Source organism: Parus major, chromosome 3 (genome assembly GCF_001522545.3).
Source record: "Parus major isolate Abel chromosome 3, Parus_major1.1, whole genome shotgun sequence".
NCBI classification, from domain to species: domain Eukaryota; kingdom Metazoa; phylum Chordata; class Aves; order Passeriformes; family Paridae; genus Parus; species Parus major.
This window is the reverse complement of record NC_031770.1, coordinates 3,653,601-3,677,137: the sequence shown is the minus strand read 5'-3', so window position 1 is coordinate 3,677,137 and position 23,537 is coordinate 3,653,601. Positions and strand designations below refer to the sequence as shown.

The 23,537-nt window shown below is 40.5% G+C and overlaps 1 protein-coding gene across 2 annotated transcripts in view; it reads left to right on the top strand.

The window, feature by feature from the left end:
* The first annotated feature begins 407 nt into the window (after nt 1-407).
* XPO1 (exportin 1) overlaps nt 408-23,537 on the top strand; it is a 34,232-nt gene continuing 11,102 nt past the window's right edge. The window contains exons 1-11 of one of the 2 annotated variants that reach the window (XM_015622580.3): nt 408-513; nt 4,147-4,278; nt 7,932-8,033; nt 11,876-11,948; nt 19,298-19,359; nt 19,436-19,480; nt 19,564-19,745; nt 20,222-20,270; nt 20,364-20,483; nt 20,599-20,727; nt 21,315-21,473. In XM_015622580.3, coding sequence (XP_015478066.1) covers nt 4,153-4,278; nt 7,932-8,033; nt 11,876-11,948; nt 19,298-19,359; nt 19,436-19,480; nt 19,564-19,745; nt 20,222-20,270; nt 20,364-20,483; nt 20,599-20,727; nt 21,315-21,473 — 1,047 coding nt within the window. In that variant the 5' untranslated portion in view covers nt 408-513; nt 4,147-4,152. Of the gene's footprint in view, nt 514-4,146; nt 4,279-7,931; nt 8,034-9,251; nt 9,316-11,875; nt 11,949-19,297; nt 19,360-19,435; nt 19,481-19,563; nt 19,746-20,221; nt 20,271-20,363; nt 20,484-20,598; nt 20,728-21,314; nt 21,474-23,537 lie in introns of those variants that run through there. The other variant, XM_015622581.2, reaches the window with a different exon arrangement.

The window sequence follows — 23,537 nt, the reverse complement described above, 5'->3', positions numbered from 1 at the left end:
CAGCCGCAGGGGCAGCGAGAGCCGGCGGGGCCGGGCCTGGGCGGCGCGGGAGGCGCAGCCGGGTAGATCCCCCCTCACCAGCGAGGCCGGAGCGCCGCGCCGGCCGCTTTCCCGGGGCTGAGGGGAAGGCGCGGAGCCGAGCGCGGAGCCCCGGGGGCCGCTGCGGGCGCCTGGTGCAGCCAGGCCGGGCACGCTGCGAGGGGAGGAGTGGCGCCACTAACCCCGACCCACCACCGAGGAGGGAGCGCTCGCCTTCCCCCCACCTCCTGCCGTGGTGGTTTTTTTCCCTCCTTCCGTGCTGGTTTTTTTTTTTTTTTCTCCCTCCTTCCGTGTTTTTGGTTTTTTTTTTTCCTTTTTTTTTCTTTTTTTTTCCTTTTTGAGAGGGGGTTATTTTTGGTGGTCTTTTTTTATTTTCTTTTTTTTTTTTTTTTTTTTTCTTGTGGCGTGTGGTGGTTAGAAACTTGGCTCTCCCGCCCCTACTTTCTGAAGGAAGAGGCTGTGAGAAACCCCTAGGTAAGCGAGGGTTGTGGGGGGGTCGCGATGGGCAACGCGGAGGGGGCAGAGGGGGGGTATTTTTGGGGCCAGAACGGGGGGATGTGCCCGTGCAGGGGGGCACAGAGCCTGGCCTGTGCTAGGAGAGATGTGATGAACCCCGTGGAGAAGCCCTGAGGGGCGGGGGTGCGCTTGGATGGGGTTTGGGGTACGAGCATCCCCGGCCTGGCCGAGCGCAGCCACGGATGCTGCGGGGGATGCTCCTCGTTAGGAAGGGACCGGGCAGGCTGGGATCGGCTACGGGCAAACCCGGCGACATAATCTGTAAATTATTAGGAGTGGAAGTTTCCAGAAATATTTTTTTGTGTGTGTGTGTGTCTGTGCAGCAGTATTGAAACGTCCGCCTGGATCACGTGGGGAGCCCTGTATAGAGCGCAGGGCTGGAGCCCAGGGGAGGAGGAGGAGGAGGAGGAGGAGGGAGGGGCTGCGGGGCCACCGCGCTCCGCAGGGCCCCGGCCCGCCCGACCCACCGCCCGGGCCCGTTCCCTGCCGGGAACCCGGGCCTTGCCGGCCCGAGCCGGGAGCCGGAGGCGCTGCCCAAGAGCCGGGGCGCTGCCCGCCCGCCGGGGCGCTGCGGCAGGAGCCGGGGAAGGGCCGCCGCGCTGGGTGGGTGTGAGTTATTTCCAGCCGAAAATGAACGCTCCGAGGTGTCGGGCAGATGTTACTTAATCCGTCTCGTCCTTCTCCTTCACGTGTGTGTGAAGGAGCGAAGGGAAGGGGCGGTTTCTTTGCCATTGCTGGTGTGTGGAGCGTGATGCGAACGCGTTTGTCGTGCGCTGCGTTTCAGAGGCGCTCACCCCTCCTGGGTGGGATTTACAAGCGATGCAGCTAATTCCTTGGAAGAGGGAGGAAACTCATTTGCATTGCGTGCTAAGAAATGGGGCACAGTGACTCTCCCAGGGTGGGTTTTTTTGGTTGGTTTTTGGTTTTTTGTTGTTTTTTTTTTTTTTAGTCGCTCCCCCATTGAGCTTTAAATATCTGGATTCAAGGTGCTTTAGGATTCATGGCGAATGCTCAACATTTCTTACTATTAAGTGCCTGCTGTTATTCCTATGTGCTACATGCCAAAATGAATCGTGTCTACCACAATAAGCTAACTGTTGTGTTAAAGGTCCAGGGTCATCGAGAGTTGGGATAACTGTGTAAACAGTGCTGTAAATGCAGTTCTTTTGACCTTCGGTAGATGTCACATTCTTGCTGTGTTGTAGTTCAGATTTTTTTTTCTGCCTTTTTTTTTATTATTTTTTTAAAAAACTTTTTATATTGTTTCTGTTTGCCCATTTATTGAAGGACTGATCAGTGGTGGTTCTTGGAGCTGAGGCTTAAACGTGTTCCGGAGATCAGGCATGATGGGGGAGGGAAAAGTGTAGGAGTACAGTAAATCAGAGATTATGAGCTTCATGTGGGTACAGTGTTAGGAGTGGGAGATGGAGTTGGTTGCAGGTGGTGGTGGCCACAAAGCCGCCATTTCTGTGTTTCGGCTGCCGAAGTAGGTAGGTCATTTTGAAGATAATGCTGGGAGTGGCGAAGGGCCCTATTCAAAACATTTCCTTTCTGCTTCCATGTGTTGAATAACTTCTCTCGGTCACGCTGCTCCTCCCTGGCGCTCTCGAGGCCGCCTGAAAACCACTGAAAGAGGCTCAGGTCTGAAATGAATGGCCCTACCTGAAGAGCGACTGGTTCACGACATTTATTGTAGTTTGGAAAGCGCTTTCCCGGCTCACGGCTTAGCCATGGAGGCCAGATGTGGACAAAAAGGGGCGTGCCTGGGAGCACGAGTGGCTGGGGGAGCATTAACTGCTCTGAGCCTCTTCATGGGTGCAGTTTCCTTCTAGTGGTGCTGCTCACTGCTCCTCATTTGCCCGGTGACATTTTCAGCCTCCTCCTGGGCCAAAAGAATGAAATGAAGGACGAAGTCAGCCTTTTCTGCTGCTGTGTTTCTTGCTTTCAAAGTTAACATTGCAATTTTGAAAACATTAGGAGTTGAAGGAAGGAAGAACAGACATGGAGTGTTAATTTATATTGTTCTGTACTTGATGTTTATTTTCTCCTGGTTTTGCAGGTACATGTTGTAAAAAGACTTGACTGGATGTTGAGATAAATCCCTTAAAATGGTTGTGTTAGTGTAGTAACACCGAGTTTTCTGCTTGAAAATTCAGTTAGAATATTTGGGTTGGAAGCTATTTTTTTATATATAAGTAAAAGAAATTACTTGATGCTACTTGCAAAGACACATTTCTAAACAAAAGATTTTCCTTGTCTGGATGCTACTGTAAAACTTTCACTTAATTAGCAATTACTAGGGTTGAGGCACAGGTTTGTCTTGCTCCTTTTGAGCATGTCTTAAATACATAAAGCATAAAACATATTCTTCCTTACACATGGAGTTACTTAGTAAGAGCAAATCTGACTTTATGGGGTGTGTTCCTGGAAGAGTTTCAGGTTGTATCCTTCTGAGTATGCAGATGGCTCTGGTGTAACTTTTTCATTGATTTTTCACTTCTAGCTGTTTGTTGAGTGAGCAGTTTCGTGTGAGATTTGTAGGTTTACAGGGTTTGAAAAGGAGGGTGAGTGGCACAGAGGTGCTTTAGATGGCAGGGTGGGAATATGTGTTAGAGTTGCCATTTTCTGTGAGAACAGGGCAATAAACTTCATTAGGTGGGGGATGGAGGGTGATGTGAAAAAGGTAAGAGTATAACACCATCAAAAATTCTGTGGTTTCTGGCGTGTTTTCCTGCTTTTCATGAATGTCTTTATCTTGCACCAGTCTCTGGCTGGTAAAGAATATTATGTGCACACCCCACCTGACTCCCTTTGCATAATATCAAGGCTACTCTATCTAGGACAAAGAGTTAATGCATGTGTCCCTGGGTTTAGGGGACCTGAAACCTCCAGTAGAATTCCATTTCAGTTGGAAGTGATCTCACATGGCACACAGAGTAACCTGCTGATTGAACAGTCCCTTTGCTTCATGTTCTCAAAGTGCCTTCAGTCAACTTAGTTTCAGTGGTAATTTTTTACTTGGATGTGGTTAACTTGGAAGGTGGTTTTCTTTTTTTCCCCAACTATTTGAAAAATGCCCTGTGGCTAATTTCTTGCTCTGTGTGTAGATCACGTTTCACCTCCATACCCAAGTGTTTGAAAGCTTTTGGAACTGAATCTTCTGAATGTGCATGTTGGCCTTGGGAACTCGATACTCGGCTGAGATTGCCAGTGTGGGTTTTGGTTGTAGTGACACCAGACTTTTCGACCAGCAAACATGTAGGGGTTGATCCCTGCTTTGAAATAAGCCCCAGGGTGTTGGTAACACAGCCCATTCTCTAGTCAGACTGTTATTATGTGTTCTACCTGTTAAAGACCCCAAGAGTTGAGCTGGGGTAGTGATGGGTGAGTTTTTCAGGGAGGAAAAAGAAAAGTTTGTCCTGGTATGTGCCCTACAATCAAAGCAGTGTTGTACTCAGTGTTATCTACTACTGCTAACATAAGCATCTTGTTTCAATGAGACAAATGAGCTAAGTTGAAGCACTTGCTTTGCAGCTGCATCTGATAATAATTTCTTACTAATTGATCAGTTTTTTAAAATTTATTTTGCAGTAATCTATGCCAGCAATTATGACAATGTTAGCAGACCATGCAGCTCGTCAGCTGCTGGATTTTAACCAGAAATTGGATATCAATCTCTTGGACAATGTGGTGAACTGCTTGTACCATGGAGAAGGTGCACAGGTAAGGTGGACTTGGCACATACATTTATTGACCATGTTTAACAACACTTAAATCAGCTGAGCAAAATCAATTCACTCCAGTTACAATTAGTAACATTAGTGAATTTACTGAGCTAGTGACTGGAATGTCTGTGGAATATAGTGACTGGCAGTCACATGAAATGTGAATTCATGTTGCAATGACACTTGGAGAAATATTTATTTGGTGTGTGTTCATTTCTAGCTTGCCTTCTGATGTTGAGAATAATTAGCAAAAACAATTTGGTATGGACAGTAGGTGCAGCTCACCTTTTCTGACTTAGTTCTTCAGGAGGGTCTGAGCTACCTGTTACTTGTTATTATGGACAGAATTGTGAAGCCATAAATGTAATGTTCACTTCAGAGAAGAATTGTTTTTAAAAGAAAAAGTGATGCTGTTACTGTGTTTGTATTTATAAAGAAACATGTCATGCCTATTTAATAGAAGAGTTTGGTCCTTTCTTGTTTCTGGTCTTTTTTATTTCCCATTCCAGTTTGCAGAGGTTCTTCTTGCATTCTTTCCTTTGGACTTAATACTTCACAATCTGCACTAGGTTGAAATGGAAAGACTGTGCATTTGCGTGTTTGCATATATTGCCTTGAAAGTGAATCTTGTATTGCTTTTATCTATTTCTTGAACTTTGGAAACAAGACTTTAATGTTGAGAGAAAGTATTGCTACAAAGGGTGTTGGCATAGTTCCTCTTCTGGAAGATTTTAATTGTTCAGGCTCAACAAATTGGGAGTTTCAGTGTCAGGCATCTCTTACTAAGATAGTCTTGCACAACAATAAGTGAATTAAATGGGACAAAGTAGCTGATGCTTTTCTATTCTTTCCAGCTGTTAGAATAAACAATGATATACTTGCATATACTTGCTTTGTGTATCTCTTTAGGGGAAAAAAAAAGCTTTTGTAAAGCTTACTAATGTGAATTCCAGTAGGTTTTGAAATACCTTGTTTTTTGAAATATTTGCATTTTGAGTGTCCTAAATTGAAATAGTTGCTTGTTGCAGTTTTTTAAGTGCTTGAATGATAGAAAACTCCTTGTAGCTTTTGCCTTAAGAGTATGGACATCTGTAGCACTTGTTTTGTGATCTTTTGCATCCCTGCAAAACAGGTGATGCTTATAATGTTGTTTGGTTTGAAAAGAGTTGAAAAAGTTCTGAAGGTTTATAAGGAAAATAAAGGATTAACACTGAATACAGTGATCAAATTGCTATTGTTCTGGCATTGTGAGAAGTTGCTTCACTTAAAACAGCTGGGAAAAGTCTCCAGTATTTAGAAAATCAGTACAATAAGATGCAAAAATTCAAGAGGTGGTGTTTAATGAGAAAAAGTGAATTATGATTTACTTGTTTAAATACATGTACTTATACATGTCAACTCAATGAAACTTTTGTCAGCTGTTTTAGTACCTTTCCAAACTGGAGACATTTCAGGGAGTCTGAGCTTTTCCCTTTTCCAGGGGGTTAAAAAAAATGCAGGAAAAAATGGTTCTCAGTGGAGTCTGGCAGCTCAAGTCCTTTACTAAAGGGTGACAGGAATAATAGGAGTTGAGGAAACTAAATATTAAAATTGGGAGATTACAAGTGGTTTTCCTGGAATAGGTCAGGGTAATGTCAGGGTAAAACAGGTTTAGAATGCAACCTGAATGGCCTGTGCTGAACTTGCTTTCAGATTCACCTGCCTCCTCCTTCTGCTTAGTTCTTATCTCTGCTTGCAAAACTGTTATCTGCTGATCTATATTAGGCAAGAAAGAAGCTATTTTCTGTCCTGGAGATTTACATTTTTTTTTCTCTTGGCTTTTTTGGGTATACTTCTCTGAAAAGAATGTCCCCACCCCAGTGCAACACATGACTAAGGAGATTTCATACAACTCATAAATGTTTACCTGGACTCATCCCAGCCTCTTAATTCCATTGATCTGTTAGATCTTCACACGTCCAGAAAGATTATTTGCAAATTTTTTTTTAGTACCAGCAACATTATGAGGCTTTGTTCCTGATTAATCACTATTATTATATTTACATAGTTTATGAAAATACAGGATTTGATGTCCAGAGAAGGGGTTAGTGGGTATGTGAGCAAACCTCTCAGCACTGGGAGGAGGATGTGGACTGTCTCTATTTTGTTGGTGTTGAAATTTGATCCTGGGATACGTCACCAGTATTTGAAGCAAACAGGAGACCAATATAAAAGCACACTTTATGTTTGTACCTGGAAGTAATACAGCTATTCCTTCTCTTTTGAAACTAAAATGTATTAAAAGTGCTGTTTTTTCTGTTTGTTGTTTTTAACTCTGATGTCACATTGGAACAATAGAGCTATACTGGTTGTAGTCTTAAACAGAATATTTATATGGTACTTGTCCATATCAAATCTGCAGGGACTTGCTGCTCCAGTTGTTCCACTGTGCTCAATTATATCAAGTATTTTATATCCCAAGTATTTATATTCCTTCTCTATTGGAACCTCCAATTTCATTTTGTAAATCACATGCCAAATCTGTCAGTTTCTTGTATTTTTTGTATATATATCTATATCTATATATGTATAGGTTTGAGGTCCTGATTGGGTTTCCAGGTTGCTGAAAGTACATGTTTTCTTACACCAGTTGCTGATTAGCTCAAGTATGTACTTGGGTGAGACTAGAAAGCTGCGTGGCTGTAGTAAGTTCTAACTGTTGAAATTAATCCTAAAGCAAAGCTTTAACTGCTTTGTAACTGTCAAATTGGCTCTGCAGTGCAGTGAAAGAATGAGCTAAGTTCTGTTAATTGTGTTCTAAAATCCCCACCTTGTTGGTAAGGCAGTGCCTGATGCTTGTAGGGGGTACAATTTGCAGCAGGATTTGTCAGTGCACAGCACTTTTGGAAATGGCTGACATCACTTTGGCTCCCTAAAAGTTCTTGAGGACATCCAGGCTTTTGAAAAGGATGGCTAAAATGAATTCAGCTATTTCAGTGTGTAATTGCTTCAGATGAGGTTTTCAAGAAACCACAGCATCTAGGAGAGTAATTGATAATGTCAGTCCTAAGGAAAAGCAAACCATTAGCATGACCATCTCCCTTCCTCCTGCTGGCAGGTTTTTATTATGGTTTTGTAGGTTGTTAGGTACACCAAGGATCCCTCAGAAGTAGGGATTGGAGACCTCTAATGCTCTGCTTTGTGGTTCTCCAAAATAAATTCAACAGTTTGCAGCACAAAACAGTGTTCCTTAAAGCTGACACTTTGTATAGAAGTGTTTCCACGGGAACTAGAAAGTTTGGGTGCCCCAGAATGAAGTTTTATCTAGATGTCTTTGTGGAAGAGGAGAGAACTTCATTCCCTAATAGGTTTTCCCCCTCATGTGTGCTGTTCTTGAATGTTTGCTGCTGGTCTGGATGAATCATTCAGGATGGAAGAGTGGAAATGAGAAATTACTGTCCTACATCAATGGGCTTTTGGATTTTGGTTGTTACTAAACTTCAGCTGTCACAGAAGGAGGCTTAAGGAACTTGTTGCTGCTGGTTGAGTTCTGTCTAACTCTTAGATCAGTAATTTAAATGGAGTGTTACATATTGATGTCTTTAGTGATAGAATATAACTTCTTAAATAAGCTAATGTTAACACTTTTTTTCATATCAAATTGCCTTTCAGCAAAGAATGGCACAAGAAGTGTTGACTCACTTAAAAGAACATCCTGATGCATGGACAAGAGTTGATACTATTTTGGAGTTCTCTCAGAACATGAATACCAAAGTAAGCAAATTAACTTTTATTTATTTGGTTTTCCTCTTTCTTCCATTCGTAAACTTTGAGGAAGGTATCTCATTTTTAGCCATAGACTTTATTGATTCAAACCATATTTTTTTGATTGTCTTGTTTGCAAAGTTGGCTTTAAGCAAGAGCTGTAAATGAAAAAAGTAATCAGACCTCCTCTTATATTGCCAAGAGATTCTCCCTCCCCCTCCCCCTTTTTTTTTTGAGGATGAGCTAAATTGGATACACAGAACTTTTTTCAAGGCACATAGAAGCATTATGCCAGTTCCCAAGATTGGTATTGTGTCTATATAAATTTGAGTCATGAAAAGTCTCCTAGAGCCTCATTTTGTCCTTGGGTAAGTGCTTGGCTGTGTGTGATCATAATGAAAGCCATGTGCACATAACTGAGGAGAAAATTAGTCCCTAGGTGTGTTAAAGACAAAACAAACCCTTATTAGGCCAAGGTTTTGAGCAATCAATAAAGGTTAAGCACCCCAAAGTTTGTAGTTCTTTGCTACTATGCAGAACACATTTGCTTTGTACTGCTGTTGGAAATCCATCCATTATGGTAGAGGCTAAAATGGACAGCACTCAGGGCTTTTTCTGCAATTTGAAATGCTTTACCTAAGACTTGTGAAGTTTGAGCCAAAAAAGATGATCAAAATGTGTTTTCACTGTCTTAAGTTTGATGATTATTATCTCAAATAACTGACATGCATGTTTTTCTGCTGGATACACACTGTGCTCAAACAGAAAAAAAAATTGTGTTTGGATGGTTTCTGAAATCATGTGGTATTCATGAAGCAGTTCATATTTTTTTTTTTTTTTTTGCTCTCTGAAGTTGAGGGGAAAACAGTTTAAAGAACTTCCTCAAAGTAACACCTTTAAGCATCTTTAAGTAACAGTGTTTGCCTGTTTGCTTGCCTGGTAAACTTTGCTTTTTATACTGACAGACATTACTAATGTTTAAGTTGATTTATCAACAGTATTTTTAAAAACTCAAATTTGTCTTGTGAAAAATGAGATGATTAGAGGAACAGAAAGAAAGCAACAGGTAAAGAATTCTTCAATTTACATAAATTGCAAATGATTTGGTGCTAAATTTATGCACTATGACATTTGGCTTTTATGCAATCATATTTTTTCTTTAATTAAAGCTGTTAACACTACCTGATATTAATCATAATGTTCCATTATGTTGATTGCTTGTAATAGGAAGAAAAGGGGTGTCTTCCTGTGCAACTGACACAGCTAGGCTTTGACGGCAGGCCTCCACAAGGTCTACCCTTTTGATTCCCTTTAACTGAATTCTGTTCATCAATTGTTTTTTGTTTCTTGGGAGGTGGGAGGGAAAGGGATTCGGTGCATAAAATAAGTAATAAGGGTGCCATAGAGATTTCTACCAGAGGGATCATCTCATGCTTTTGTTGGTTTTTTTTTTTTTTTTTTAAAATGAGTCTTTTGCTGTTGCCTGTCCCTCATCTTCATAACTGGGCAGTGAATTAGTGGTAGACAATTAGCACTGATTAAACCAGGAGCAAATTAGTTTTTGAAAGGCTTCTGTTTTACACAGAGTTAAAATGCATTTGCATGTGCTGTTGCAAGCAGTTGATGAAAAGGCAGAACTTTGTAATTGGTATCAGTGACTTTTTTGGGAGTGGTTGTTCTCATTATCAGAGAAATTAGGGTGATTAGAACCATCAAACCAAATGAAACAAAGTAAAAACCCCCGAAGGCTCCTTGCAGGATGTTGGGGCTGATAGAGCACTTCCAGTGTGGTGTGGCAAAAGGATGTGCAGGTGAGGGTTGTACACAGTGATTTTCCTGCTGCTGCTGTTCAGTGTCACATGTGAGTGCTGGGGAAAAGGAGTATTTTTAGGACTGAGGAAGAAGTGAACAAGACACTGCAGAGGACAGAAGTCCCAAAAGAATGAGTAGAAACCTTTGCAGCATAAACAGCTTAAGGTCCATGAATCCAAATGAGATGTTTGAGCAGGTAATGAAGGATAGGTGTGATTGCTAGAGTGGCTGTCCTTTTCTTTGACTCCAGGAAATTCTCAGTGAGGGAAAAACCCACTGAAGATGAGGTCTGTTCTTAGGTTTTTAATTTAAATTTCTTTTGGTCATCTAGTGTTTATTTAAAATGAAACTAGGCTTGTCATTCTGGTGTAAAAGCTAAATAAGTGGAAAAAAGTTTGGGAGAAAATGAACATTTTTAGTTAGTTGATACCTGAAAAATTAATGGATGTGCGTGTAGAACATAGAAATTTCATTTGAGTTTAGATGTGCTTCAGGAAAGTTAGCCCAGTCTGATACAAATATTCCTACTATCAACATTATTAGGAGCTTTTGTAAGTATGTTTTACAGCATGAGTCTGGATCAGTTGCAGATGGTGTCTGTAAATTTACAGCAGTGGCTGAAATCAATTCCTGTGAAGCATTTTGCTTAAGAGTGTTTTTGCACGTTTTCCTTCAAATTCCCTTGATTTCATTTAGCTTTTATGTCACGTAATTAAATCAATTTACAGGTTAAAATCTAGTGGATAAGCTTTTGCTGCTGACCATGGAGGAAATAAAAATACCCTGCCAAATTGCTGTAATTCATATTTTTTCTTGGTGGCCAAGGTTTTGGAAGGGGACAGAATATTTGGCAAATCCGGGATGTACACCTGAAATTTCCTGGGAACTGGGATCAGATAGAGAAGGAAAGGGATGTGTGTTGTGTTAAGATGAGAACAGCAAAAATGCTCTTTTAATACAATGTAGCTTGGGACAGTCTACATTGTGTTTCTTTAATTAAACTGAAATCTGTATGATCCCTTTGGTCGAAATGCTGATGATCCTACTTTGTGTAACAACTAACCATTTTAAAGAGGAACTCTTATTCTCAGCCAAACTTGGAACTGTGAAAACTTGAGTTTACCTTTCAGGCATTGATTTTTTTATTTTTATTTTTATTTTTTCTTCCTAATCCACTGTAGATAAAGTAAATGCAAAACTCCTCATCCCCTTTTCTCTCCTGTCTATTCATGCTAATGGGGTTTTATGTATTAAAGTTCTTTGGTTGTACCATGACAAACTTCTTTCCCTGTTACTGTGAGTTGGCAGTAGGGACAAATGGGCAGAGGGAATGGCCATTTGCAACGTTGATGGTTTTGGGTAGGAACGTAGGAAGGAATTCCTGAAAGGTAAAATTATTTCCAAGAGCTTATTCACATTTTTATTGTTCTTTGACTGAGCACAAAAGTTCATCTTTAAATAGTAGAAATAGCTGCCATATTGGGGTGGGGATTGAAATTAAATAAACCTGTGGGTTGTCTTGCTGTTCCTAAAGTAGCACACCAGTGAAGTTTGGGAAATACTTTCTCTTGAAAGTGCCAGTGTGAGGACATGTGATGCTAAGACAAGATTCTTTTTTTCCAGCTTTTAGAGGAACAATAGGAAGCTTGAGACACCATCCAAGCTGCTAAATATTTTAGGAGCCTGGTTGTGTTAATACTCAAACTTAGGAGCAGTCATTTGTGATACAAATTCATATCTGGCTGCTACTTTTCCAGATATCCAAAATTGTCTGCCAGAGGGCTTTTCATTATTGTTTTTTCCCCCCCTCCTGGTGTGAGCATGATCAAACAGCAGGACTTAGTATAGCCAAGAATAAAACAAGAAAATACGATGCATGAAACCTCAGTAAATGGGTGAATAGACATATTTAATAAAATTGTTAGTTTAATAATCTTGAAGTCTTAGATGTTAAGTGTGAATGTCTGATTGAATGAGAGTCCTGCAAGTTAGTTAGTCCTACAGTAATGTACTCACATTTTGTTCTTCTCCAATTTCAGTATTATGGACTGCAAATCTTGGAAAATGTGATAAAAACAAGATGGAAGATTCTTCCAAGGAACCAGTGCGAAGGTAGGGAGGGATTTGTCTTTTCCTCATAAATTTGTGTATTAAATGAGATTTAGGCTGTCAATCTCTAAGTAACATTCTGTCATATGTTACGATATCTTGAATGATGAAAACCACATCTTTCACTTCTGTGTCAGTGGTCTCAGCGGGTTGGTGAGCAGCTGAATCTCTGTAAATTTGTGGAGAAGGTGTGACTGATAGTTTTGAAACATCTGAGGTGTGCTCCTGACATTGAGGTAGAGGTTTTCATTCGCTGTACTTGGCACAGGAGGTTTGGCTTTCTTCACCTTCTTGGAGCAGCCTCAAGTGGACTCTGTGGCCCACTTGTTACCTTGTGTAGGTCTGTGTAATTATTTTGAAGTTGTAAGCAGTTAGCAACGATTTAAAAATAGAAACACTAAGTGCACTTTCTTACCTGTTGATGGTCATTCATTCTGTTAGGCAGGGATGGTTTGATTCATGAAGTGTATAAACAGGCAGATTGCTCTAATTGGTGCAGTGTAGGGTAAGCCTCAGTCTTCCATCAATGCAAGGAAACTGGAAGTCTTCAAATAAATTCTGTGTTTACCCTGCCTTGTAGCTTGCAGTGTTGCTGATTTTTAGACATTGGCTACAGTAAATGGAGGTACCCCTGTGGTTACAGGGTTAGTGCTTTTCACTTGGCTGGTTGTCAAGTCATCACAACTTGGACTTCAGAACATTAAGTGCAGACACCTTAAATTCTTGCCATTACATGGTGTCACTGTTCTGTACTTGACTTTTTACTAAAAGCTGGTCTTGGAAATAATTAGAATTAGTTTTAAGTAAGGTTTTTTAGTAAAAATCCAAATTTCTGCTGTGAGATTTTATTAACCATGCTGAGACATACTTTAAATTTTTACTGCCAGCAACGTTTAGGTTCTGAAAGGATATTAATTAAAACGGAATTGTAAGTATCAATGAAAAGAAGTGCATAGAGAGAGACTTTTACACTTTTGTGCTTATTCCTCTTCCCCCCTTCCTCCATCCCTTCCAACTATAGGTTGGCACTGGGCAGCTGTCTTTGAAAGTAAAACTGAAAGTGAAGTTTCCATTCATTCTGCTGTTTGAGGTTTCTAGGGAGCAGTTTCAGCTAAGGCTCGGACACAACTTTGCCCTTTTGAGAAATTAAAAGTTCTTAGTTAAAGTTAACTGTTCTTTGTGCTTTTAATTATTGGGGTATCTCACCTCAGTCGTATTTTATGTCCTCGACTATGAGCACTTAGTTTCAGCCTTTTGAAATTGTCAAGTTTTTGGCTGTGGGAGCAGAGCAGGGGGAAAAGGAGTTAGGAATATTGCCCATTGGTGAAGGCAGATGTAGAACAGATGTCACAAGGATGGACCTAACTTGATACTTTGGGACTGATCAAGTGCCAAATACAGGATATAATTCAGGAATTCCAAGTCTTATAATTCATGCTCCTAATACATGGGAGAGCTGAGAAACAGTGGTTTTAGGATGAGGTTGCTGCTGGCTGTGCTTTGGGTCATTTTATCTTTAGCAGTGACAGTGCTGTTGGAGTGGTTCCTGCAATCTAACAAGATAAAATAACTCCATATGTTACAAGGCAAAATAAAGTTATTGCAGTTGTGTAATCATCTTGAGGTATCCTATTATTACTTCTTCTTACTTGCATATCTATGAAAACTGCAGAAGAAACAAAAAAAGCCTTTATACTAACGGAAGTATGTTGTTTGTTCAGCTTTTAAAATATTTTCCCTTTGACAGAGGCAAACTAAAATTGTGAAATTTACTTTTATCCTGTCCTAGGGAAGCTGGGTTAGCTGGCTTTTACTTGAGTGGTAGAAGAGGAACCAAATGTATTTTCTTGTACCATGGCATTTTATCCAGCTTGGCCTCAGTGGTATAGGAGGGAGACTCTATTTCATCTCTAATCCAGTTTGATCTGGTCTGTGGTAGTTCTTTTTTTGATTTTTTTTTTTTTTTTTAATTTGGCTGGTGATACTGGCTGGTACAAAAGAGCTGCTCCAGAGCTCATTCAGGTGGCTTGATTACCTGGGAGATAGTAAGGCTGGTTAAACTGAAGTTTCCTTGACTCCAGCCATTCTTTGGTTGACAGGATTTTCCTGTTTGAAGTGTAACCGGTGGAATGTGTGTGCAGCAAACTGAAACTCGCTGTACAATGGAATGCTTAGTGACAAAGCAAATCATGAAGGTTTCAAATCAGTTTTATCTTATATCATAATTTATAAGATGCATCTTCTGTATGTCTGGTTGGTTTGTGTAGTAAATACAGCTGATGAATCTTACTGTTGGTTAAGAGGAAATCAAGTGCATTTATGAGAAAAACACAGTTCCCCCTTTGTAGCAACAGCAGTGCTTAAGAGTTAAAAGTCAAAAGCAGATCTGAATTAAATGGTCAGTGAATAAAAAAAGTTTTTGAAACAACTTCCCTGAAACTTGTCAGGAGAAGTAAAGCAACGTTGTTAATTACAGAGCATGAACTGTAACTTTTTTTGCAGTATTTTTTTTTGTTTGTTTGTTTTTAACAAGTTGTGCATCAGAATGACTTGTTGGGCTGTGAGGTTAGCCAGAGGTTTGTTACTGCTTCTGTCCATGTGCTGGAGGGTTTCAGCTTCCAGCCTTGAATTTCAAATGCAAGGAGGAAAATGTTTTCTTCAAACGTCTTCTTTAGATTTGAAGCTTTGTTCGGAAATTTTCATTTTGTTTTTTAAAATAGCTTTTGAGTTTGAGCTTTTCTGGCCCTGCTGTCTTTTAACTTTTGTCAAACTTTCTGCTTTCTGTTTCTCAGGTGGAGTTGTTTGCGAGCACTTTTCAAAAGTTCATTTTTATCTTGCCAGAATTCTGAAAGAAGAACTGGGCAAAACAATCAATTTACAATTCTAAAATACTGACGTGGTGGTGTTTTGTTTTTCTTGATTTTTGGTTCACTTTTGGAGTTAGCAGTGGAAACCAGTTGGTTCTGTAGACAAAAGTGGCATTTATGAGGCACAGAAGGGGTAAAGTTCAGTTAAATCAGATGCTGGACCTGCATGTCCAGCCTTGAGATGTGTTTGGTCCTAGCCCCCAGCAATGGTTAGCCTTGCTCTGGGTGATCTATAATGGCTCTTCCACGCACACAAATGATGTCATGTGGTTCTCATTGAAGCCTGGCTGGGGAGGGTGATATATTCCAGAACATCCCAGGCAGTGCTGAACCTGGCTGATTGCCAGGGTGTTGTGCCATCATTCTCAAGCTGGAGTTCTGACTTTATTGAGGTGTGATACTAAATTGCCTTAAATTCCGATACCCTTTAGAGCTGATTGTTTAATAACACTCAGAATGGATGGCATTTGATTAAAGTGCTGTGGTCTCAAAAGGATTTTCTCTGGCTGTGTAAAAACCTGCCTGGAAAGAAAGGCTTTTTGGTGTTCAGTGCAGTGATACGTTTCATTAATCCTGCATTGTGAAATGAAATACTGTTCCCCTGAACAGAGCGAGCTTGTCTGGAGTGTTTGGAGCTGGAATGGATAAAGCACTTCTTCATTACGAAACACAAATTGCTTGTACAACTTTTCTCCTTCTGAAATGAAAAAGTGAAGTGTTCAGAAATGCAGTTCAGTGTTTTCCAGGAAAGTCCTGGAGTTGAGTGTAAAGCTTTTGATGCAGTAGAGGAAGTTTTTCTGTGCAGAGATGAGATATTTTAGTGGAAATTCCTGGCCTGCTTCATGAGGAGGATGGTTCTTTGGTGCTCTGTAATGAAGAGGGGATGAGCTACCTGGCACATCTGTGTGTGTGTGAAGACAAACTCTGTGCATTTTTTCAGAGTTTTCAGGAGTTTTCTGTTGAAAAGCAAATAGAACATGGATTGATTCAGTTCACCACTAAGGCGTAAAGTTGATTGTGGGACTGTATGGGAAAGCAGTGTTTCCTAACACTAAAAATAAGATGGTATTTTGACTACATTTTGAGACTAAACAGTTCAGTGTGTGTATGCATACAAACATCCCCAGAGGGGGCAGCTCAGCTTTAGCATTTGAAATTCTAATTTTGATTGCAAAATAATGTTAATTTGCTGAGTTACATTGCCCACCTGATTCATTTGTGCCTATTATTCTTTAACACAAGCAGAAGCTTTATTAATCTTAGTAAATTAGAGTGAGTTTGCATCTGCAGCAGCAGCTAGAATAATTTTTGACACTTGTTAAATGCTTGTGCTCTATGATTGCACAGAAGGCTGTGCTTGTGTGCCTTGAGGACAAGAAGTGGGTTTGTTGCAGGTGTGTGTTTGCTGATTGTGTCCATGGTTATTTACCTGCTGTACTGGGCTGTGGCAGGAGCTTGGTGCTCTGGGTACAGAGTGTGCAGGAGAGGTAATGGCTTCCTAGAACACATCTAAAGGTTAAACTGTAGGATATTTCCTCAAGTTCAGGCTGCAGAAATTAGTCATGTTGGATAATGTAACATTCTTCACTGTCCCAGTTTCACTCTAAGCATTGCATAGCTTGGGTCACTTGGGAAAACAACTTTCCCTCCAGGAAGTGTTTCACTGGATGTTTGACTCTCTGTCGAGGAGCAGCTTTCACAGAAGGATGACAGTATCTGATGGACATTCAGGAATGTTCTGAAAGGCCTCAAGTTCGTGCCCTTGCTCTATCATCCCTTTTATGGTACTTTGTATGAAGTACTTCTTGGGCTTAGCTTTCCAGAAAATTCCATCAGTGGAATTGGGGCTGGTCCGGGCCTGGAGCAAGGTCTGCTCCCTTTGGTTGTCCTGAGATCAGTGCAGTTGCAAGGTCAGATAATCTCAGAGGAACATTTTGTGTGTCCTGGGTGTTGTGGTCAGTGTGGCTTTTGTTTTGTTTTATTGGAAGGTCTGTTTTCCTGCACTGTCTGTCTCTTCCTGCTTGGCTCGCTAAAGGACCTGAACTTGGCACTTGTGGTGTTGGCCTCTTCAAGACTTGTTCAGCTGCTTCTGTGATGGAAGGAGACCTTCTAGGCAGTGCCTGTGGGGCTTGTTCATGTCCTGTGCTTTCCTTTTTAACATAACACTTCCTTTTAAGTTCCCCAAACACTGTGCTTTTAACTTATCCCATGGATTACTACTCCTGAACAGTTCTTGGACATGTTCTGCTGAAAGATGGTAATGAGCCTCTGGGCTGATTTTTGTCAGAATATAGATTTGACATACATTTGTTCTGTTGAAAATTATCTTTCCTATGGAATGATAAATAAATGAGCTACTAAATATGGAGCAGAAAGCGTAACACTTGAAGTTAAAGAGGAAAAAGTAGAAAATGGCATCTGAGCCAAAAAGGGCATTAGAGAATTGGATAGCTGCTGCTTTTAGGGGATCAAGAATATGACTTTGTTCACTGGATGGACAATCTCAGGAGCCTGCAGTGTGATGTGTGAAAAGGAGCAAACTTTTTAGGTTGTCTTTTGAGCTGTGGTCACCATTTTTACTTTTATTTTAATTTTTTAAATGGAGAAACTGTGGAGCAGAGCAGCTGTTCTCCTCTGTGGGTCGCAGGGCCGGATCGATGGCAGCACAATATTCAAGTTGTTACTTAATGCCATTGATGCAGCAAGATGGAAAATATCATGGATTTACAGTTGGAACTCTAAGAGCACTATTAACTTTTTAATTCCTTTTTGAAATGCAAATAATTGCAACAGTAGGCTTCCCTTAGTGGTTTGGCAGATGGTTATAATAGTTTGGTTTCTGACACTGCAAGCCTATTTCCATGCTATTTGGGGGGCTTTCATATCTCATTTGTGAATTACTTTAGTGCTTCACCAAACAGTGTGTTTTAAGTTTAAAACATCAGACCAGGCCTATGATGTCAGACCAGTGCTTGGTAATAACTCTTACCCAGTGCCTGACAGCGATACTTTAATAATGACCTTCTCCTGGAGTGATGGGGATTGATCCCAGTTGACAATGATGAATAGTTCCACTTGCAATTGGAACTACCTGTAGAACAGCTCCTGTCTAGTATGTATCTAATGGCTCAAGGTCTGGATCTAGTTTTTCCAGATTTCATGAGGATGCAATTAATAAATTGTCCCTTTTAATCCTCTTGCTTAAGCCTGAAATGAGGAAAAAGAACCAAACCAAACATGAATTTGGTCAAGCCTTAGACAAGTTATAAAACTTGGAACAGAGGCTGTGGATTGTGTCTTCAACAGAAGACATTCTTCTCCTTAAAGTGACAAGTCCTGAAGTGTTCAACATATGCATGTTGTCTGCGTGAGCCAGCTGACTCGTCTTGTTGAAGAAATGATTGAAACAAGATTTTTGGGTTCGTGAATTTGAATAGCAAAGCATCCACCAATTCTCCAACTTCCTTACGACAAGAAAACACTTGCCTGGTTTGGGGTGCAGTGTCAGAGCTGAGCTTCTGGAATGTTCACTTGGGTCATGACTCCAGGCCCTTTGTGTGTGCCTTTTCCTGGGACTCAGGAGTTCTTATGCAGAATAGATATTGTCACTGGGAGAGGCGTGGCTTCCATGGATTTAGTAGTTAGGAGTGAGCTGAGGGTTAGGTGGCAAAATGAAACTTTGGCCATTGTAGCTTCCAACAGTGGTTGGGGTTTTTCTGGTTTTATGGTGGAGCTGAAAACTCTAAAATAATTTAAAAACATTTGGAGGAAAAACACAACAAAATGAATGGTTCTAACACACTGTGCGTCCCTGGTTGGCCAGTTGCCAATGTAAGGAAAAAGAAAATGCAATAAAGCAGAATTTACTGACTTTGTGGACTCAGAGCATCCATATGTGCTATAAAAGCCCAGTGGTTTGCACTCGAATTGTGCTGTATTAGTGAATGAAGTTTTGAGTTCTGTTCTTGTGAGATGTCACAGGGGAAGCTTTGCTCAGCTCTTGCATAGTGTTTGACTTTGAAATGCTGTGTGTAAGAATTCCTGTGTTGAAAATGGATCACCCAAGTAGACTGGAGTATCTGTGAACTTCTGCATGCAGTGCAGGTCATGTGTCAGAGCTTTCCATGCACTTCAGCAAACCTGGCATTAAAACTGCAGTCACACTTAGGAAGTTCTCTTTATTCTTGGAGTTCACTTTCATCTGGTACAAATTACTTCAAGGACATTCTAATCTTTAGTCTGTTGCTTTATTGAAATAGTTTATGTGTAAAGCCATTTTGTCCCTCTGAAATATCCCCTGTCAGGATTGATAAAGGTGTATTTTTCCCGTGTAGCACACAAGAAGGATGCTCAGTGACCCATGCTTATCTGGCCCGTTAGAGGTGTTTCTGGTTTAAAGACATGAAGAATCTGAATTCAGAAATACTTATTGCTACATGTGTGATATCTGGCATAGCTGAAAATAAATCCCTACCTCTTCTGCAGGTATTAAAAAATACGTTGTTGGCCTAATTATCAAGACCTCATCTGACCCAACATGTGTAGAAGTAAGTGAAGCATTCTCAGGGGGGATGAGGGAGGAGAGTGTTGTGCAAAACCTGACTCTTCTCTTCTCCTTTCCAGAAGGAGAAAGTGTATATTGGGAAACTGAATATGATTCTTGTTCAGGTAAGCTGGAGTTGATAACATTTTGAACCTTCTACATCTCTGCCTTTGCTGCGTGTCTCACGTGTGGCTGCTTCCCTTTGCAGATCCTGAAACAGGAGTGGCCGAAGCACTGGCCGACGTTTATCAGCGATATTGTGGGGGCGAGCAGGACCAGTGAGAGCCTCTGCCAGAACAACATGGTGATCCTGAAACTGCTGAGTGAGGAAGTCTTTGATTTTTCCAGTGGCCAGATTACTCAAGTAAAAGCTAAGCATTTGAAAGACAGGCAAGTATATCTGTTTAAATCTTAATGAACAGAGTAAGACTTTGTGCTTGCTACTAAATAGTTGGTCTCACTTGGAGCTTTTGTGTGAACACCTACAGCTGTGTAATTCCATTTGTGAGCCCAGGAGGGTTACTGATTTTTCTTTGAAGCAGTACTCCTAGGGGATCCCTAACTTCATTTTGTACACACAGGGATTTGTACCTTGCTGCAAGTAGTATCTGTTGACTGATGGTTTCTGTGCTTTTAACACAGCATTCAGCGCTGATTGATTGTATTTCCTTCTTTCCTTAGAATTTGCAGGCACAGGCTTCAAACTACTTCAAATATGCATTATTATCATGAAAATGGGGATAAGCCAGGTGGCTTTTGAATGCCTCCACGGGCATAGGTCTTAAGGACCTGTCCTGTGTGCACAGATATTTTGATTTATGGAATGTGGAAATGCTTAGTTTTCAAATAATTTTTTTTTTTTACAGCATGTGCAATGAATTCTCTCAGATATTTCAGCTGTGTCAGTTTGTGATGGTAAGTCACGTTTCTTTAATGATGTTTTCAAAATTCCCCCACTTTGTGCCTTACAGTGTCACAATGACATAAACTCTAAATGGTCATTTACAGGAAAACTCCCAAAATGCTCCCTTAGTCCATGCAACTTTGGAAACTTTGCTGCGATTTCTGAACTGGATTCCTCTGGGATATATATTTGAGACCAAGTTAATCAGCACACTAATATACAAGGTATTCTTGCAAAAAAAAATAAAAAAAAGATAGCTCTTAAATTTAAATACCAGTTGCAGAAAAGCTGTACAACACTTCTGTAATGATCTTTATTTTTTTTTCCTTCCCTCAACAGTTCTTAAATGTTCCCATGTTTCGAAATGTCTCTTTGAAGTGCCTCACAGAGATTGCAGGTGTCAGTGTAAGCCAGTATGAAGAACAGTTTGTAACACTTTTTACACTGACCATGATGCAGTTAAAACAGGTAAATGTTTTTCAGAAATCTCCCTTTGAATTTCATATCACAAAATCCATTTCTGTAGAAAGTTGACAGGTTGATGTTCATTATAGAGCTTCTGATAAAAAAAGCATTGTTCTTTGGTGGTATTTGTGGCTTGATCAGAAGATGCCAAGTGTGTTTTTCTGAACTTGATTGCAGCTGTATTTCTGCTCTATCGATTTGATTAATTTAAGAGATATTTTGAGTACTTGGGCTGTCTCTCAGGGAAATGAGAACTAAGTGTCTCAAGACCTATACTGACCTAACTTCTGCAAGTTTCTCTTTAATTTTTGGAAGAGATAGAAATATTTCTCATTAAAAGCCATGCATCAAATTTATATAATTTGATGATTCCCATCTGAGCAGTTCAGACTCAGCTACATGAGTCCTTTCCTCAGTGTATTTATATCATAATTGGATGGGCGAAGGGGTTTTTTTAAGTCTTTTCCTCTCTTGGCAATCTTGGTCCATCTCGAAGGTTCCTCTTAAAAGACAAACAGCAACATGCTTGTTAATAATAGTGTAGTTGTTCTGTATAGAATGGGAAATTCTTGATGATTTCTTTTTGTTAGATGCTTCCTTTAAATACCAATATCCGACTGGCGTACTCAAATGGAAAAGATGATGAACAGAACTTCATTCAGAATCTCAGTTTGTTCCTCTGCACGTTCCTCAAGGAGCATGGTCTACTTATAGAAAAAAGGTTAAATCTGAGGGAAACACTAATGGAGGTAAGTAGCTTGGTTTCTCTGGTTTGGAAATGTAGCAGGTGTGTTCTCGTGCTCAGTGGATGTGATATTAATGGAATTTCTAGATCATTGTACTTAAAGCGGGTAAGAGAAAAAGAAGAATACAACACCCCCTCAAAAGGTTTGTTTCCTAGTATGCTTCAATGGCATTCTGTTTTCAATGATCCCTTACCAGTACAATGTCTGAAAACTGTGGCTCACCCTCTTCTTACATGTTCCTCCATAGAAGTTTCAAATAGTGCTTCAAAGTAAATGAATATATTCTTCTTCCACGGTTTACGTGTTTCTGCTTAACTGTAGCATGGAGAAGGGGTGTGGTTACAACCTCCTCAGTCTGTGTTTTCACTGAGCATCCAGAGCTGCTCTCTAGGGTCCAGCTCATGCTCTAGGCCAGTTCCTCCCTCTCAATGTAGCTTCTTGCCTAATTTGCCATTTTCCAACTGAAAAGCTTTAAATAATCATCAAGGATGAGACTTCCTAGGTAATAAAGACTAGGTGTGCCAGTGGCAGAGCTCTACCAAGTGACTGTGACAGTGAAACCACTGGGATTGTGGCAAATAGTGGAGATTCAGATAAGAGAGAAGGGTTGGAAAGGCTGGAGCACTGAGGGTACTGCTTCATGCTGTAGTGGGGGTAGATCACAAGATTAGGGTTTTCAGTTGTGTTGTTTCAATTGTGAATAATTTTGTGGGGATTGAACTGTTCTGTGGTGACTTTTTTGCTATTGCTCCACTCCAAGGGAATGGAAGTTGTTCCATATCCCCTTGAAGCACCATTTTCTGTTTGCAGAATCAAGCCCTGTGTGGGTTTGGGGGTTGTAGGCTGAGGAACTGCCCTGAGACAGGGAGAAAAAAAACATCCCAATTTTTAAACCTGGAGATCAGGTATACTGGGAGGGGAAAGTACATTTTGCAGGTTGATTAGCTGTAATCCAGTGTGCCCATCTGAATTCCAGTATGTTCCAGCCAGCGTTCTCAATATCTTCATTATGGAGGCAGCCCTCTACAAAAAAAAACACCCTTAAAGCATATTAATAAAATTGGTTGCAAATATCAAATTGTTTCTCATTTAGAAAATGGACTCAAAGGAGTGTCACTTTTTTATTTTACAAAGAGAAGCTGGTAACAGTTCTAGATAATTTCCTGAATTTGCAAGTAGTAACCTTTTAAAATAAGTGGGAATCAGGGGCGCACAGCTCAAGGCTCAAGTTTCTACTCAAACTGAGGCTGTACTAGGAAGACCTGTGTAAAACATTTTTTTACAAAACTGGATTCTGAAGACTTTCAGTCTTGTCCAGAATGGTGAAATGTTTAACTAAGTTCTTATGCCTGCCTAAAATGGTTGCAAATTCAACTTCTGTAAGCTCTGGTGTAAGAGAACCCAAGTATGGGTTTACTTTAGAAAGATGTGTGTCATTCTAACCTGTTAGTTCCTGCACATGGCATGTAGCAGGTCTCCTGAAATTGTTCCATGGATTCACTGGATCTCTGTAGAGTAGCAGAGGACTCTACAGGAGTTATTTTAAGTGAAATAACCAAGATAAATTGGTGTGTAAAGATTAATGTATGGCTGTCCTGAGTCCTTTTGACACTGTAGGCGGAGATCCCGAATCAGGTCTTTACCTTTCAGAATGCTCTAAGTTGTTGGAGTGCTTAAGCTATGAAAATATCCTCAGATTTTATAATTTCATTCTGTTTGTTCACTAATGGGCAATTGCTTTGATATCTTCTACCAGGGGCTGCATAATAAGCTTAGGCAAAAAAGGTTTGTCTGTGAAGTTTTAATTTCTCTGGTTGGTATCTGAGCTTGTCAGAATTGCATCAGTGGCTTTCCCTGCTCAGCCTGCTCTGGCTGTTCTGTCAGGAAAGAAGTTGAAAATGTTCTGGTAGATGACTTCTCTGAAAGCAAAGGAGCAGCATTCCAGGGTCAAAGGATCCAGAACAAAGTAGCAGCAATAGCCTTGAGAATAGCAATCACTGACACCAGCTGGTGAGGCTTTTTTGAGGTTCTGAAAATGCCTTGCAGAGGCTCCAGAGGCTGTGGGTT